Raw genomic sequence first — 16,506 nt, forward strand, 5'->3', positions numbered from 1 at the left:
CTTAAGGCCTCGGTAAGTTGCTGAGGCTGGCTTTGAACTTGTGATCCTCCTGCCTCAGCTTCCCAAGCTACTGGGGTTACAGGTGTGCATGCACCACTGCACCTGGCTCTTTTAAGTTTAAACTTGCTTTCCTTCAAAGCTAGTTTTTGTTTTCTGGAGAGTTTCTTTCTTCTCCCTGTGTCTTTGTCCTTACCTGGAGGTGTAGTCTGGGCTGGTTTGCAGTGGTGAAATCTAAAGCCTACACTGCCACCAAACTCTGATGCATTTCTTCAAATGACTTTCTACCCCAGAAATTAAAAACAAATAACTCATCCAATCCCAAAGGTGGAGCTGTCTGCTCCCAGACTCCCCGGCACCAGCACCAGGCCCTTCAACATGTGCCTGGAGATGGACCGCGGGGGGTGACGGGATGAAAGACTTCTCTGGTGTACTAAATGTTCTCATAGTGTTCAGGTTGTTCAGCGTTCAGGAAAACACAGCTGTGTTCTGTCCAGGACATGGGTGGGGGAGGGTAATAATAGAACCAGTCTCATTGTATTGTCAGGAGAGAATGAGGTCATGCCTGCAAAGTGATTGGCACACATGGTCAACTATCTCAAGGATGATGAGCTATTTTTATTCACATTACTGTACCCCAAAGAGGTAAATCATAAGCAAGCAGCCAGGTTTTCAGGAGGTTTTTTTTTTAATGCTTTAATTAATTAATTATTTTAAGAGAATGTTTTAGACTCATGTGTCAATCTCCTACAAACTCCATATTCATGTTAGTTTGGACCTGGAATGTTCCGCAAAGGCCCAGGTATTAAAGGCTTTGCCACCAGCCTGTGTGGCTATGCTGATGTGGTGGAGCATTTAAGAGATGGACCTAGTGGAATATCCATTAGTTATTGGGAGTTTGGCCTTGAGGGGGGTATTAGACTCCAGCTCCTTCTTCACTCTGTCTTTACTTCCTGGCTGCCAAGAGATGAGCACTTTCTTCTGACATGTGTTCCTGTTATGATGTGCTGCCTCACCACAGGCCCAGAGGTAAGGGGCTAACCAACCATGGATGGAAACCTCTGGAACTTTGAGCCCAAATAAACCTTTCCTCCTTAAAAGTATTTTTTTGTATTTTGTCCCAGTGATGGAAAGCTGATTAACACTGTGATGCTAGAGCACTGATGGCTATTCATGCTAATGATCCTCAGGTAGTCTAAGATCCAGTGCATTCCCCACCTCTACCATTCTAGCCATTAAGAAGGGAGAAAATGTTTACTGCTGTTATTTTAAAAAAATGTTAAATAAACGAAACATTACATTTCTTGAGCATTCTGGTAAGTCTTGGTACTGTGGAAAGGTTGGCAAGAGGAGGTATAGTGGACCTCTTTCCACAGTAAATTCACTATGCCCTGTGTGAATGGGCCCAGGCTCCTTGGCCTCTGAATTCACTCTTCTGACTTGGCCATAATACATTCACTGTGACTGTAGGCTTGCCTATTAACAATTGTTTTTCTAACAAGGGTGGCAGAGGCTTGCTCCATTGTCTTCTGGCCCTCACTCCTTTTCCGGGGCCTATTTTTCCCAGAATATGTGGCTGTGGGCATTCAGATGAGCAGAGCTGGGAGATCTTTTTCCCACATCACCCACTGAGAAGTGTCGAGGAGCTTACTTTACATGGTAGGATTAGAATGGCCAATACGTAAGAAGGAAGGCCTGCTAAGACCCAGGAGCTTGCAGGGCCAGGGTGAAGCCACAGGGAGGTGGCCATCTAAGGAGCTCCCCCTGTGTGATAGCCAGTCTGAGAACAAAATCAGGCTACACTTCCATGGGTATTATTTTTATTAACAAGCATAAAATTATATCCCAGACTTTTTTTTAGACCTGAAAAAGAATTCCTGCTGGCCCTCCCTGTTGGAAAGTCACATTCTAAAAAAGGCCATATGATGTAGAAGTCACCTCCAGGTATTTAAAGTACACAGGAGCCATCCAGGATTACACATTTATAGAGCATCGATTCTGCAGTTTTATAAGTGGTTGAACTTGTTTTGCTTTTATTATAGTTTTTCTTATTACAAAACAATACGTGCTCATTTGATTTAGAAATTCTCAAACTACAGAAAAGCAGAAAGAAGAAGGAAGCCACTAAAAATCCCAGACATACTTACTATGAGCTCTGTAGTGTAGAATCTTCCAGATTTAACTTTACACATAAGAAAACACACAGTTATGATTAACTTTTCCCTAACGTATCATGAATACTTTTCTGCCTTGTGGCTACAATACCAGAGTACATTTAACTAAATGTCTTGGGTCTCGTGGGCTCTTGGATTCTGTCCCATTTTCTACTATCACATGCCGTAGTCCGGCTGGGCTGCCTAAGTCCGGCTGGGCAAAATAACCGAGAGGTGACAAGCAACTTGAAGGTTGAAGCAGGAACTACTTTACTGCGAGTGAACTCAGCAGGAACTGAGAACTCAAAGTAGCGGGCACCCAAGGTAGCAGGAGCCCCTTCTCTGCCGGACCGCAGAGGTACATATACCCAACTAATTACACACAGCTTAACTTAATTGACATCATCTAGACACAGCAGTCAGTCATTAAGGAATCCTCATCATCTTAATGGCTCACAAACCACTCCTCCTGGCATACTGCCAGGCGCCATCTTAACTTGGTTGTGGCCCTCAACAATCACAGTTATTGCACAACTAACATCAAGGTAGCAATGCCCTGTTCCTATGGGTGGAATCTGTCCCTGGGCTGCAAGTGTTTTATTCTAGGTGGCCTGATGGTATTTTCAGTTGGGTGAATCTCGGGCATGTCAGGTCTGGTTCTGGTTTGTGGTGTCAAAGGGACATAGACACTTCTCATTTTTTCAGAATCTGGGAAGTATCTGAGGAGGAAGAGGAGTTTTCCCTTGGTAGAGAAGCCAGATGCACTGGACAGAAAGGACGATAGCATCAGGTGGTTGGAAGACTGGGAAGAAATAGGGAGGGGAGCTCCCAGCATGGTGCTAAGAACCCAGCCAGTGCCAAGGAACGGACTTGGAGAAATGAGAGAAGCTGGCAGGGCCAGAAGGACTCCACATATGTGGTCTCCTGTGAGAGAATGGAAGAGTGCCTAGTGTTACTTCTTTCCCAATACTACAGAAGAACTGGCATAAGTTGTTGTCGTAGAAAGGACTTCATTGCCTTTGCCATACATTAGCATAACTTGTAATTGGAACAGAAATATTGTAGTTATAGTGCAAAAGTTTGGAGAAGATTCTTGGATAGCACTTGAGCATGGAGACAGATGATAGATAATAGATCAAGATGACAAATGATAGGTAGATGGTCAGTTAGATTTCAGCCTAGTTTTTGATATTGGACCTCTATTTGCTTTGAAGGTCCTTAGTTTGCATATTTGGTTCTTCCTGAGTTCTCACACATATGTCTTTTTTTTTCTTTCTTTTTTAAAAATATGTAAACGGTAACAGCTTCAATGTGTTTTGCCCAGCTGTCTGTTTCCCAGGATTTGGGCTCTGTTCATATGGCTCCACTCGCAGCATTCATGGAGTAGTTCTTTTCTGACACATTCTTAAATCAAGACTCAGAGTAAACACAGGCCCTCAACAAACACTTGAAACAAGGACCAGCAAATACCCACGGGTCTTTGTCTCCCTTGGTTCTTGGCACAGTGCCTCACATGTGGTGGAAGCTAACCAATTGATGGTTGAAATGAATATTGAATAAGGAGGATGCATTACAAGATCTTTTCACCTGGCTCTTTACATTTTTGTTTTATGCCAATGTAGGTAACACAGAGTGGCCAAGGCAGAAACTCTGAGTTTAGATAGCTAAGTGGCCCCGGGAAAGTTATTTAAACTGAGCTTCCAATTCTCCTGTGGCTCCAGCACTTCCTGTATAACCTTGGGAAAGTTTTCTAAGCTGTCTTGCCTTGGTATGTTCCCTCCAACATGGGAATGACAGATAGCACTTCCCTCCCAGGGCTTCCTGAGGGTCAATTAAGTCAAAATGGGTAAAGGGCTTATGTCAAGGCTTATATTAGGCTCAACTTAAGTTTTAGTTATTATTCTAATCGGTTTCATCATCACCAGATGTTAGGATTAAGAAAAAGTAACCTGCATCTTGGGAACTGTCACTTATGTACTTGATTATTTTTGGGGGGAGGGGTGCCAGGGATTGAATTCAGGGTCACTGGATCACTGAGCCACATCCCCAGCCCTATTTTGTATTTTATTTAGAGACAGGGTCTCACTGAGTTGCTTAAGGACTTGCTAAGTTGCAGAGGCTGGCTTAAAAACTCAAAATCCTCCTGCCTCAACCTCCCAAGCGGCTGGGATTACAGGCGTGCACCACAATGCCCAACTGAGTTCTTCTTTTTAATTTTGTTTTTTAGTTATAGATGGACACAATAACTTTATTTATTTTTAAATGGTGCTTAGGATAGAACCCAGTGCCTCACAAATGGTAGGCAAGTGCTTTACCATTGAGCCAGAATCCCAGCCCTGTACTTGATTCTTAATAACTGGTTTTCCTGTAATTGTTTGCTTCAATTAGTTACTGGATGATTAGGTGAGGATTTAATTAGAAAGTAGTTGGGCTGAGGGTGAAGCTCAGTGGTAGAGTACTTGCCTAGCATCTGCATGTCTCTGGGTTTGATCCTGAGCACAGCAAAATCAAACAGAAAATGGGGTATCATTTTGAAAACTGGGTTGATTTAATCAGATTACCCATGTTTTAGTTTGTCATGTGAAGATGTAGATATGACTATAGTTAATCGGCTTTACAAACAAGTTGGAGGCACCATCTCTCAATCAAAATTGCTTAGTTCATTTCATTTTGATTGGATGGAAATCCATACCCTTTTCGTTTACAAACATCCATAACCTGTGTCTATACAGCACTAGATTAGATGCTTTGCCACTTCACGGCTGGGGACTTTGGACAAGTTACTTTTCTAAGTTTCTATGTCCTCATTAGCAACAAGAAAAAAATAGTGCCTCCACACTAATGTGGTTGTGAGAATTAAAAGGGACCATAATAATGATGATAATCTCTAAACTGTATGGAGCTCTTTGTGCCAGACCCTGGGCAGTTACAAAACTTATTTGAAGAGCTTACACAATTCCCAGCACTCCATGTGTTATGGTTCAGATGTGAGGTATCCCCCAAAAGCTCACATGTGAGATAATGCAACAAAGTTCGGAGGAGAAGTGATTGGGACATAGCCTCAACCTAATCAGCGAATTGATCCCTGATGGGATTAACTGAGTGATAACAGGAAGCAGGTGGGGTGTGGCTAGAGAAAGTGGTTAATTGGGGGTGTGCCTGTGGGGTATATATGTTGCATCTAGAGAGTGAAGTCTCTCTCTCTCTGCTTCTTGATCACCATGATGTGAGCTACTTCCCTCTGCCACACTCTTTCACCATGATGTTCAGCCTCACCTCGAGTCCTAAAGAAAGCAGGTGGCCTTCCATGGACTGAGACCTCTGAAACTGTGAGCCCTCAAATAAACTTTTCCTCCTCTAAAATCGTTCTGGTTCACAGCAGCGAAAAAGCTGAGTAAAACACCAGGAATGATTGTTTTTACCACAAGTCTGAAGAGGTAGGTGTTGCCAGACTCTGGAGGTTGGGACCTCTAGCTTAGGAGTGTACAGGTCATGGTGGAGTGTGATTTTGAGTCTTTGCAGGCTACATCTAAAGTCCACCATCTTAAGGTTTACATGGCCCCTCCCTCTCACCACAGCCCAGCCAATCAGAACTTTCTTTGCTGTGCACTGATCTTCCCTATTTCTCCTCACAGGAGATGACCTTCTTTTGGAATGCATGTCTCCTGTTTGCATGTGTTGAAATCCTTCCCTTATCCCAAGTCCCTCTGGGCTTTGAAGCTTTTCCTGGTTATCATCCTTGGAATTCCCAGGGTACTTGCTACTGGGAATTTGAGAGTAGACAACTACTGCCTAGACATCTTTGCCTTCTTCCTCTCCGCTCCAGTGCCTCCCATTTAATTTGTGCTCATGAAGTATGGATGCTACTAATGAATAATTACCTGATAACTCAGAGTTCACCCCTGGCTCTTAGCTTGCAGCATCTGGGGAGAGGATCCCACAATAGTTACCTGGTCACTGCCAAGGTGAGCAGCATAGTGGCCCTTAACTCTGGGAACTGCCAGCTCCTTCCTTTGTGCCATCCTTTGGCCATCTCCAGAAAACAGTAGGTTGGGCTGAATGCAGGAGTTTCAGCCCTTCACTGATGGGAACAAGAAGTGCTAACCCATTGGAGGAAACCTCCAATTCCCATGAGTCTTAAGTTTTGCACAAATGCTGTCCACATTCTGGCCTTGTCTGTCACTGAGCTCTCTGCAGGCAGGGCTGGAAGTGCTAGTGTGGAAGACAAAGCCAAGGTGAGCTGATGGGTGGGGATGTTTGGAGCTGCTCTAGTTAATGCCAGTTTTTCTAATCTTATTCCACTTTTGTCTTGGCACCTCTTTTTCTTCACTCAGATTTATATCCTTCACCTCTTCCACCCCTGCAGGTTTTATTCAGTGGTGCAAAGAGAAAGCAAGGGTCTTTGGGATGAAGTGCTTCCTTACAAACAGTGGCTCTCTTAAGGTTCAGTGAATCCTTTTCTTCACTTCATGACAGATGCAGCACCCAGAGGCCTTAGGCCATATCCCAACCCCTTGGGCCGCATGCTGCTTGGACTGTGCAAGACCATTAGTAGAAATGGACATTTTAAATCCAGGTACTTAAACTGTAATCCTGCTAAATAATTTGTTTCCTGTTTAAAATGGTTTGCACAGAAGAGGGGGTGGAAAAATGTAGAAATGTTTTCCAGTGCATTTCCTTCCTTCCGCCCCCAATCCTTCTAAAGATACAGCATGAGGATTTCGTGGTGGCAGTAGGCTTATTCCCAGGTGTTAGGTTTTTATGTGCCTGTTTATTTTCCTGGTAGGAATGGCCTCTTATACTTACTATCACTACAACAGGACAAGTGCTTGGCCCAGAGAAGGTGTTCAGCAAATTCACTGATTACCTGTTGGTTTTGTATCCTGGTTCTGAGTTCTGTGGGGATATGACCTGATATCATGGTCCACATGGGGAGACCTCTACCTCCATTTTCTCTTCCCTTTGTCATTTTTTATCCTATGAAATCCAGATCCATCCTTAAAGCCAAAATTGATCTTATACTATTTGTCTGAGTCATTCATTCTGCCAAATAAAATGTGTGTGTGTATGTGAATATCTTATCTAGGCAACTGAGTCTGTCAGGCATCCATTTCTTGTGTCTTTCTCCTGTGATTTCCTTTATGATTCTCTTTCCTCAGTTTGTCCTCCCCTCTATCCACCTATTATTTTCCCAATGACCCCACAGTTTTTTTGTTTTGGTTTTGGTACCAGGGATTAAGCCCAGGGGTGCTCAACCACTGGGCCATATCCCCAGCTTTTTTTTTTTTTTAAATACATTTTAGTTAGTAACAGGATCTTGCTAAGTTTCTTAGGGTTTCACTAAATTGCTAAAACTGGCTTTGAATTTGTGATCCTCCTTCCTCAGCCTCCTGACTGCTGGGATTATAAGTATGCACCATGGAGCCAGACACCCCTTAGTTTTGTCCTCAATGTCTCTACCCTTTTCTTCTTGAATGTGTTTATTCTTCTTGCTTTGCTCTTACCTCTGTGTAGATGGACTCCCACAAATACAAATCATACTCAAATGACCCACATTTCATCTCAAATTCAAAATCTTCCATGGGGAATCTATCATTTTTACCAAATCTCATTTACCTCCCAACTATTCCATTTCAGTCCATGATAGACCCATTCTTTCTGACATAGGAATGCAAATCAAGTGGCCATCCCTGATGTATCTTATACCCAGTCTATCCTAAATCTCTCTCACCCTGGATTCGCTTATATGCCATCCCAGGCCCCAATGCCTCATGCTTCCCTTTGCAGCAATGGCAGCAGTGTCCCAGGACCTCCCTGTTCTTCCTTACCCTCCCACTCTGCCCACACCTTGGCTATTGTGGTCCCATCATTTCCTACCTCCCAAACTGGATGGGAGGGTCCCCACTGCTTGGTGGTTGAACTCTGCAACTGTCTTGCTCTTCTCAACAATATGCCCATGGCTCCCAACCCACTGCTCTGTCTCACTCTGTAACGGATGAAACCCCCAAGTCATTATTGGGTTTCTTCTACCCACCACACAAGAGGGCCTCTGTACTGAATGCAGCAGACCCTGATGTGGCTTGAGATTTCCTGAGCAGTGTGCTCGGTGTGCCTTTCAGTCCCCTTGCTGTCCACCCTCCTTCCCCTTCCTTTCAAAGCCTAGTTTGTCTCACCTCCTCCTCAAAGCTACCTTTAACCTCTTCAACCCACAGTGAGCAACCCCTTTAGAAATTCTGTCATTCTTTTGGCTTTTTAAAAAAATATTAGTTGTCAATGGATATTTATTTATTTATTCATATGCAGTGCTGAGGATCAAACCCAGGGCCTCACACATGCCAGGCAAGTGCTCTACCACTGGGCCACAACCCCAGCCCCAATTCTGTCATTCTTGTTCTGAGGACCTCTTTAGTTATTCTTGGATCTTTTTGTATTGATTGGTTTTAACTCCCTAACCAGATTGGAATCCCCTTAAGGTTCACTGATTTTTTTTTTTTTTTTTTTTTTTTTACTTGCTGTGCTAATTCTCCCCAGTGTTGAGTGTGTGCTGTTTGTCATTGCTATGGTCATATTCACAATAACTACTCTCAATCTTTAATTTTATGTGTAATTACAAATAATTAGGATGATACACCTACCCAGGCATTGTAGGAAGTACTTGATGTGCATTTGCTTATCTAATGAGTGCATACTCAGTAATTTAGGAAGAATTGCTCAGTTGGTCACCAGCTGTGGTATCTCTGGGAAATCATTTCTGAGAGAGTTTCCTCTTGTGCAGCGTTGTTAACTTTCCATTACTGTAAAACACTTGAAAAGAGAAAAGGCTTATTTTGGCTTGCAGTTTTGAAGGATCCAGTTCATGATTGATTGGCCCTACTGCTTTGGGCCCATGATGTCACATTATGGTGGGAACACACGGTGGAGCAAAGTGACTCTCCTCATGGCCAGGAAGTGGAAGAAGAGGAAGAGGAAGGAGCTAGGATCCCACTATCCCTACAAGGGCATGCCCACAGTGACTGGAAGACCTCCCATTAGGCCTCATCTATTAAAGGCTGTACCACCTCCCTGGGATGGCAACCAAGCCTTTAACTTATGGGCCTTAGGGGACAGATCCAAACTATAGCACTTGCAAATAGAGAACTGCTTTTCAAGTTCTTTCCATTTCCAACTCTGTGGTTTAATTACAATTCACTCGTATTTAGGGAATCCTCACTGTACACTCTGCACAGATTTGTCACTCTGTACTCTGCTCAGAAATGGTGCAGTCCCTTCCCTTACTACCATCTGGATAATAACAGGAAGTCACGGGTATCTGAGTGGTAGAGAACAAGGGACCCAATGACTTCATTAGGAGAAAGTGGGGGAGATTCCTGAGAGTCTATTGTAATTAGAAGCTTCCTGAGGGAGGAGAGATTTCCGTTCCCTTTAAAGGAGGCAGTTGATAAAGTGGGAGTACAGAGACGCCTCTTGGCAGGACTGTTGAGCACAACAAGCTATTCAGCAGTGAACTAGAATAGGGTTGTGGTTAGGCCCAACTAGCCTTTTGCATGTGCTAAATTTAAAGTGATGACTGACCATATTGCTGTAAGATAAAACGAGAATCTCGACTCTACCAGAAAGGTATGTGGCTCTCAGAGGAGTGGAAACGTTTGGATATTTGAGAAGAATCCTCAGATTTAAACCATTTATTTTGGCATCCCCATGTGCTAAGACTCATTCAAGATAAGACAGTATTCATTGCAAGGACAATACATCTGGATTCCTGTCACAATGTAATAGAATTGATTACCATTACAATTGGTTGGAACTTGTGTTTGATAGTAACAAATATGTCTCTTTTGGTTTCAAAAAGGAATTGAAGGGGTTTGCAAAATATATTTGCCTGGCAACAAAGTGAAAGTATGAGAGAAAGAGAGAAAATAAAAATAAAAGTAATAGAGTGAGACCAGAGAAAAAGCCCAAAGGTCCAATGACATTAAATATTTTACCAGAGCTGGGCTGCCAACCTGGGGCTCAGCTTGCTAGAAGCCAATTCTTTTTTTTCCCCCCCTAAAGAAAAGGGTTTTGCTGCTGCTGGTGGTGGTAGTGGTAGTTTTAGTTTTAATTTAAATTTTTTTTTTCTTAATATGATGATGTAGCATCTCTAAGATTCCAAACTTATAGTCCTTTTTTTAATTTGTTCTTTTTTAGATATACCTGACAGTTGAATGTATTGTGACATATTATACATCCAAGGAGTATAACTTATTCTAATTAGGATCCCATTCTTGTGGTTGTACATGATGTGGAGTTTCACTGGTGGTGTATTCATATACTAACATAGGAAAATTATGTCCGATTCATTCTACTATAGAGACTTATCCTTATTAATGAAGAGGATTTTGTATTTTGGATAATGCTCTTGTACTTTCATTCATGTTGTTTGCTTTTAAAAGAACTCATTAGAAACCATGGCTAAAAGCAAAACACCAGCCTGAGGCTTTTTGGCTCAGCTTCTGAGGTCACGCTGCTAACAGACCCATCAGCTTGCTTAAGAAAACCCCAGTTCTGAGGCCAAAGAGAATTTCCTCTCCTTGGAAAACACAATTGTCATTTATTATTTCCTTTTAGGAAAGGCCTTTCTCTCTGCTTTCCCCACGCCCCATTTCCCCCCAAACACACTCTGATTGCTTGGTGCCATCTGAGAGTGCCTGAAGTCACTGGGTGTTTAAATCAGAGAGCAATAGAGTAGAAGAGTGGTATCTGGAAGGCCCCTGGCCTGGCTCTGACCTGCCTGGGTCCCTGTCTCTCTTGTACTCATAGTGTGAAGCAGCATGAGCGCTACGGCCAGCTGACCCTGGTCAACTCCACGGCGGCTGACACGGGTGAATTCAGCTGCTGGGGACAGCTCTGCAATGGCTACATCTGCAGGAGGGATGAGGCCAAAACAGGCTCTACCTACATCTTTTTTACAGGTAACATGTTTAGTACATTTAATGGAACTCTTCAAACTTCTGCTTTTGGCCCAGAACTAGGGGTTTCCACTGCATGCTGAATAGCCAATAATGACAGTAAGAGCCCTCCCTGTTTAGGTTCTGGGTTAAAGGCTTTATATCAATTACTTCACGTAAGTCCTTACAACAACCCTTCAGGGTAAGTACAAATATCATTTCCATTTTTAAAATGTTTAGGTGGGAAAGTGGAGGTCTAGAGAGATTAAATAAATCCTCAAGATCACACAACAAGGAAGTGAGGGTACCAGGATATGAACATAGAACTGTCTGATTCCAGGGGTCTCTACCTGCAATGTCCAATATGGTACCCACTATGCACGTGTGTCCCCTTAAATATAATTGAGAATACTAATTAAAACCCAATAAAGTTTAAAACTCATTTTCTCAGGCACACTTGTCACATTCCAGTGCTCATCTGCGACATGTAGCTAGTGGTTATGGTACTGGAAAGAAGGCATAGACAGGGAACATTTCTGTCACCACAGAAAGTTCTTCTGTTGGATGGCACTGCTTTGACTTTATCACCCTAACCTCAGAACCTATGAGGACCCCCTCTGCGACCCCCATAGTCACAGGATGCTTTGCTAAAGACCTCCTCACATTTGTTCTTATGAGTACATGAGCTAATGTTTCAGGGGCAGGATTCTCAATGGGTGTGGCCCTTGTGGCTCTAGTCCCTGTCCCTGAACCTAAGCAGGGTGACTGAAAGCATGCAGATACTGTGCCAAATATGGTGTGCAAGTTGAAGCTTGCACTTTGACAGACGGGTGTTGCACAGTGGTCCCCTCTTCCTCCTAAGAGTTCTCTAAGCTCTGAAGTTGGTGGGGGCGATGAAATTCTCCAACTAGGTTCAGAGGTCAAGAATCTTACACATTCCACATCTTGGTACTGGTAGTTCAGATAAAGCCAGAATCTTTTCTTGGTGTCCAATAAGAGATTTTCATGAGATTTGTCTACATCCTCAGTTCATCTGTCTTTCAGACCTAGAGTGACTTATGCCTAGGACCCAAATGACCTTATGCCTTGGCTCTTAATTAATGCTTTAGTAACATTTCATGGGTTTTCCCCTTTCTTCCCAAATAGCTTGTCCTTTCTGACAAGCAGTAACATTAGCAGGGACGTATATTACAATTCATTTCCATGACATCCCTAGGAAATGAATAAAGTCTAATTTTTAAATGTTTTAGAAATGATAATGCTAATGCTGAGATTCAAAAAAGCAAGTGACGACTTTTAATGCCTGAGTAAGGAGTCAAAGCTTGTTCTTCTGACATAGGACCCATGTGATTACTGCTTGGACTCTATAAAGAACAAGGACAAGATGGTAGATAGACTGATAGACAGACACTAGCTAGCATAACTTGCATTGTCAGGAGAATTGCTAACATTTGTACACAGGCAATACCTTTGGGTCTTCATTTTGGTCTACTACATAAAATTGCCCATGTGTCCTTTGTATTATTCCACACTACAAAGCAACCGTAGAAAAGGCAACCCATGAAGATAAGTAAGAGCCTATTCCAGACAAGGAGGACACCATCTTTCAAACAGCAGAATGAAGACTCTTTGTTGAGATTAGCTCTGCTTGTCATGTTTTCCAAAGTATTGCTCCAGGTTTTGAACTGAAGGTTTCACTTGAATAGAATGTCCTACTAGGTTTATGGGCTCTCTTTGAATTAAAAAAAAATAGTTTTAGTAGTAGATGGACACAATACCTTTATTATTTATTTATTTATTTTTATGTGGTGCTAAGGATTGAACCCAGTGCCTCACATTTGCTAGGCAAGTGCTCTACCACTGAGCCATAGCCCCAGCCCCTCTCTTTGAATATTTTAGGTCTTCACTGAAGTCTTTTTGTGAACCAAAGGAGGACAAAACCATTGATTTCAAGAAACCTGGGTCAAAACAGGATGTTATCAAATGCGGTGTATAATTTTTGAATTCCTTAACACTAAGCTAAGAGTCCTGTTGGATTTTCAGAATAGGGTTTGGCTGTGTTTGAAAAAACCAAATGGGCCATTCCAGAAGCTGAGGTTCCTGCCGCTGGCTCTGTCAGAGCATATGCTTCTCAGCTACCCATGCAGAGAAACGTCTGCTGTTCATTATGTTTGTGTTTCCTAAAGTTTGTTTGAAAATATTTTGAAGCGTCTTTCTGGGGGCTGACTGTTAATTTGTGCAGTGTTTGATGAAGCAACTGCCACATATATTTTCTCTTTGGTCTTTGTCCAGGAGGCTCTCAAAAAGGGTTTTCTTCTCTCTTCCACTTTTCATAGAAGCATAACATACATAAAGAAAAACATTCAAATCCTAAGTATACAGACAGCTCCATAAATTGTCCCCAAGGAACAGCCAGACATAGCCACCGCCCAGACAGATCAAGGAGGAGGACATTACCAGCAGGAGGGCTTCCCTGTAGTGAAAGACTTGAGCAATAATTTTCATATGTAGGAAAAACCACATTAATAAGTACTGTGCTAAATACCGAGTTGGCTGTAATTTGGATTTTAGTTTCTAGGCTATTAATTTTTCAGAAATATAAAATCCCACATGTTTAGTTTTCCAAAATAATGTTTTATAAGCAGATGCAAACACATGTGCATGGGGTATATATATATATATATATAGTCTGTAATTTTTTAAAGGAACTTCAACACAATTGTTTTTTTGTTTGCGTGTGTATGTGGTGCTACTTATCAAATGCAAGGCCTTGTACATGCTGACAAGTTCCTTACCTCTGAGCTATATCCTGAGCCCTGCAAATATATTTTAAACCAACTGGTAGGGCCACTTATTTCAAAGCACCTATTATAGTATGAGAAATAAGATAGTTTTTATTTTCTGAAAATTGGATTGTTCCCTCATTCCATAGGCTTTACTCATACTCTACAAACCCTTAAAAAAAAAGTTGCCTCTACAATCTTACAATCATATAATCCTGGTATTATTGCTAACAACATGTCTTTAATATTAAAAGAAAAATTGTGGTACTAGGGATTGAACCCAGAAGTCCTCCGCCACTGACTTATACCGCCCAAGCCTTTTTTACTTTATTTTGAGACTGGATCTCATTAAGTTGAATTTGATATCATCCTGCCTCAGCCTGAGGCCCTGGGGTTACAGGCATGTGCCACCATGCCCAGCTAGGGTGTCTTTAATAGTATTGACTCTAGGGTCTTCTTTTTACAAAGGGTTGTTGAAGCACAGATAGATTAAGTAACACAACTAAGGCCAAAAAAAAGAAAGAAAAGCTGGTTTATCATAAAATAGCACAAACTTCCTGGTCTGGTTGGTATATAGCCTTGCAGTGGTGGAGACTCTTGAAGCTATGCGACACTCTTATAACCTTAGAGACAGGAGGAAAGACCTCCATGCTAGTATCTTGGGACTCCAAACTACAGAATGCTTGGCCCTTGAAGACTCTTGATGTTGCTTCCAGGAATCCTGTGCCCAACTTAAAACATTATACAGTGTTGACACAGAAGCTCACAGAGGAGAAAACTGAGAATGGGTACTTGTTTCAGGAACACTGTAAGAACCCAGGAAACAATACAACAAGTGTTGTGGTGAGATTAGCCTGAAGATTTCTTTTAGAAATCCTTATAATATTCTTTCACAGAATGATCCAGAAAACAAAGGATTTAATGTGTTGTGCCAAATGAATCAAGCAACATACACACCCTCAATAAAACAAAACGAAAGCCCAACTCAGAGTCCCTTAGCTGTCCTGGGGACAGTATGGCTAAGCCAGTCCTCGTTTCTCCCATTTCTGTAAGATAAAAATGCCACCATCTTTGGCTTAAAGAGCCTGGAGACTGCAGTTCACTTCAGAAGGAAAAGGGGGAGTCCAAGGGGTTGGCTGAAGGTCTCAGCCTAGTGAAGGCCCAGCAGAGGCCAGACCTGGGACTAGCAGATTCCTCCTGCATCCCCACCCCATTCCCACACACTAACCTTGGCAGGGAGTAAGTAGGTCCTCTGAGCTGAGAGTGAAGACAGGGTCAGGACACCAGTTCTGTCACTATGCTGGGCCTCCCAGAGGAACTCTGATATGCTAAGAAATGCTGATGATGGGCAGTTACTGACAGTGGGCTCTGGTGCTAATTTCTCCACACAGAAGCAGCAGCAGATTGTTCCAAAGTATAAAATTCTCAAACTTCTCTTAAGGAAAATAGTCTTCTTCCCTGCTTTCTTAGTGTGGTGATCCATGGATCTGATTGAGACTTGAACTAACAGGTTTTTTTGTTGTTTTCTTTTTGGTACTGGGGATTAAACTCAGGGGTGCTCAACCACTGAGCCACATCACTAGCCTTTTTTTTTTTTTTTTTAAATTTAAACACAGGATCTCACTGAGTTGCTTAGGGCCTCGCTAAGTTGCTGAGGCTCACTTTGAACTAGCAATATTCCTGCCTCCGCCTCCTGAGTCACTGGGATTACAGACACATAGGGTTTTAACATTTCTTTTGAGGAGATATGTTAGTCATCTTTCCATCATTAGAACAAAACATCTGAGATAATTAACTTATAGAGAGGAAAGGTTTATTTTGGTTCATACTTTTGGAGGTTCTAGTCCATGAAAAATTGGCCCAAGTTTTGGGGCCTGTTGCCAGATGTTCCAGAGAAAGCCTATTGGAGAGCAAAATCGCTCATGGCCAGGAAGCAAGACAAGAAGAGACTAGGCTCCCACAATTCCCTTTGAGAACAGGGCCCCAGGGATCTAAAGACCTCCCACTAGGCCCTACTTCCTAAGTGTTTGGCCACTTCCCAATAGCGTCACCTGGGGGACCAAGCCTTTAACACAAGGACCTTTAGGGGACATTTACCATCTAAACTATGGTAGAAAGTATTTTTCCTCCAAAAAGTGAAAAGCACAGAGGATCCATCCTTTTCTACTCATAAGGACCCAGTGTTCTGAGTGATTGCCCCCCTCTCGTCTTTGTGCTGGAGTGTGAGAATCCCTAAGGTGCTCTTTCGCCTGGGTCAATGAGCCTGTGTATTCCCCTTCGCAGAGAAAGGAGAGCTCTTTGTACCTTCTCCCAGTTACTTTGATGTCGTCTACCTGAACCCAGACAGACAGGCTGTGGTTCCTTGTCGAGTGACTGTGCTGTCAGCCAAAGTCACTCTCCACAGGGAGTTCCCCGCCAAGGAAATCCCAGCCAATGGAACCGACATCGTTTATGACATGAAGAGAGGCTTTGTGTATCTGCAACCTCATTCTGACCACCAGGGGGTGGTCTACTGCAAGGCGGAGGCCGGGGGCAAGTCTCAGATCTCCATCAAGTACCAACTGCTCTACGTAGAGGGTAAGTCTGCTACCCCATAGGGCCTAGATTTTAGTTATTTCTGGATGGTCCTCTATAGGTACTGCAGTT

At 42.7% G+C, this 16,506-nt stretch overlaps 1 protein-coding gene across 1 annotated transcript in view; it reads left to right on the forward strand.

The window, feature by feature from the left end:
* Pdgfrl (platelet derived growth factor receptor like) overlaps positions 1 to 16,506 on the forward strand; it is a 45,759-nt gene that overhangs the window by 23,353 nt on the left and 5,900 nt on the right. The window contains exons 3-4 of the mRNA XM_046425960.2: positions 10,950 to 11,101; positions 16,144 to 16,437. Coding sequence (XP_046281916.2) covers positions 10,950 to 11,101; positions 16,144 to 16,437 — 446 coding nt within the window. The remainder of the gene's footprint in view (positions 1 to 10,949; positions 11,102 to 16,143; positions 16,438 to 16,506) is intronic.

The sequence above is a fragment of the Marmota monax genome, unplaced genomic scaffold (genome assembly GCF_021218885.2).
Source record: "Marmota monax isolate L192 unplaced genomic scaffold, Marmota_monax_Labrador192_F-V1.1 WCK01_AAM20220418_F8-fsc00197, whole genome shotgun sequence".
NCBI lineage: Eukaryota > Metazoa > Chordata > Mammalia > Rodentia > Sciuridae > Marmota > Marmota monax.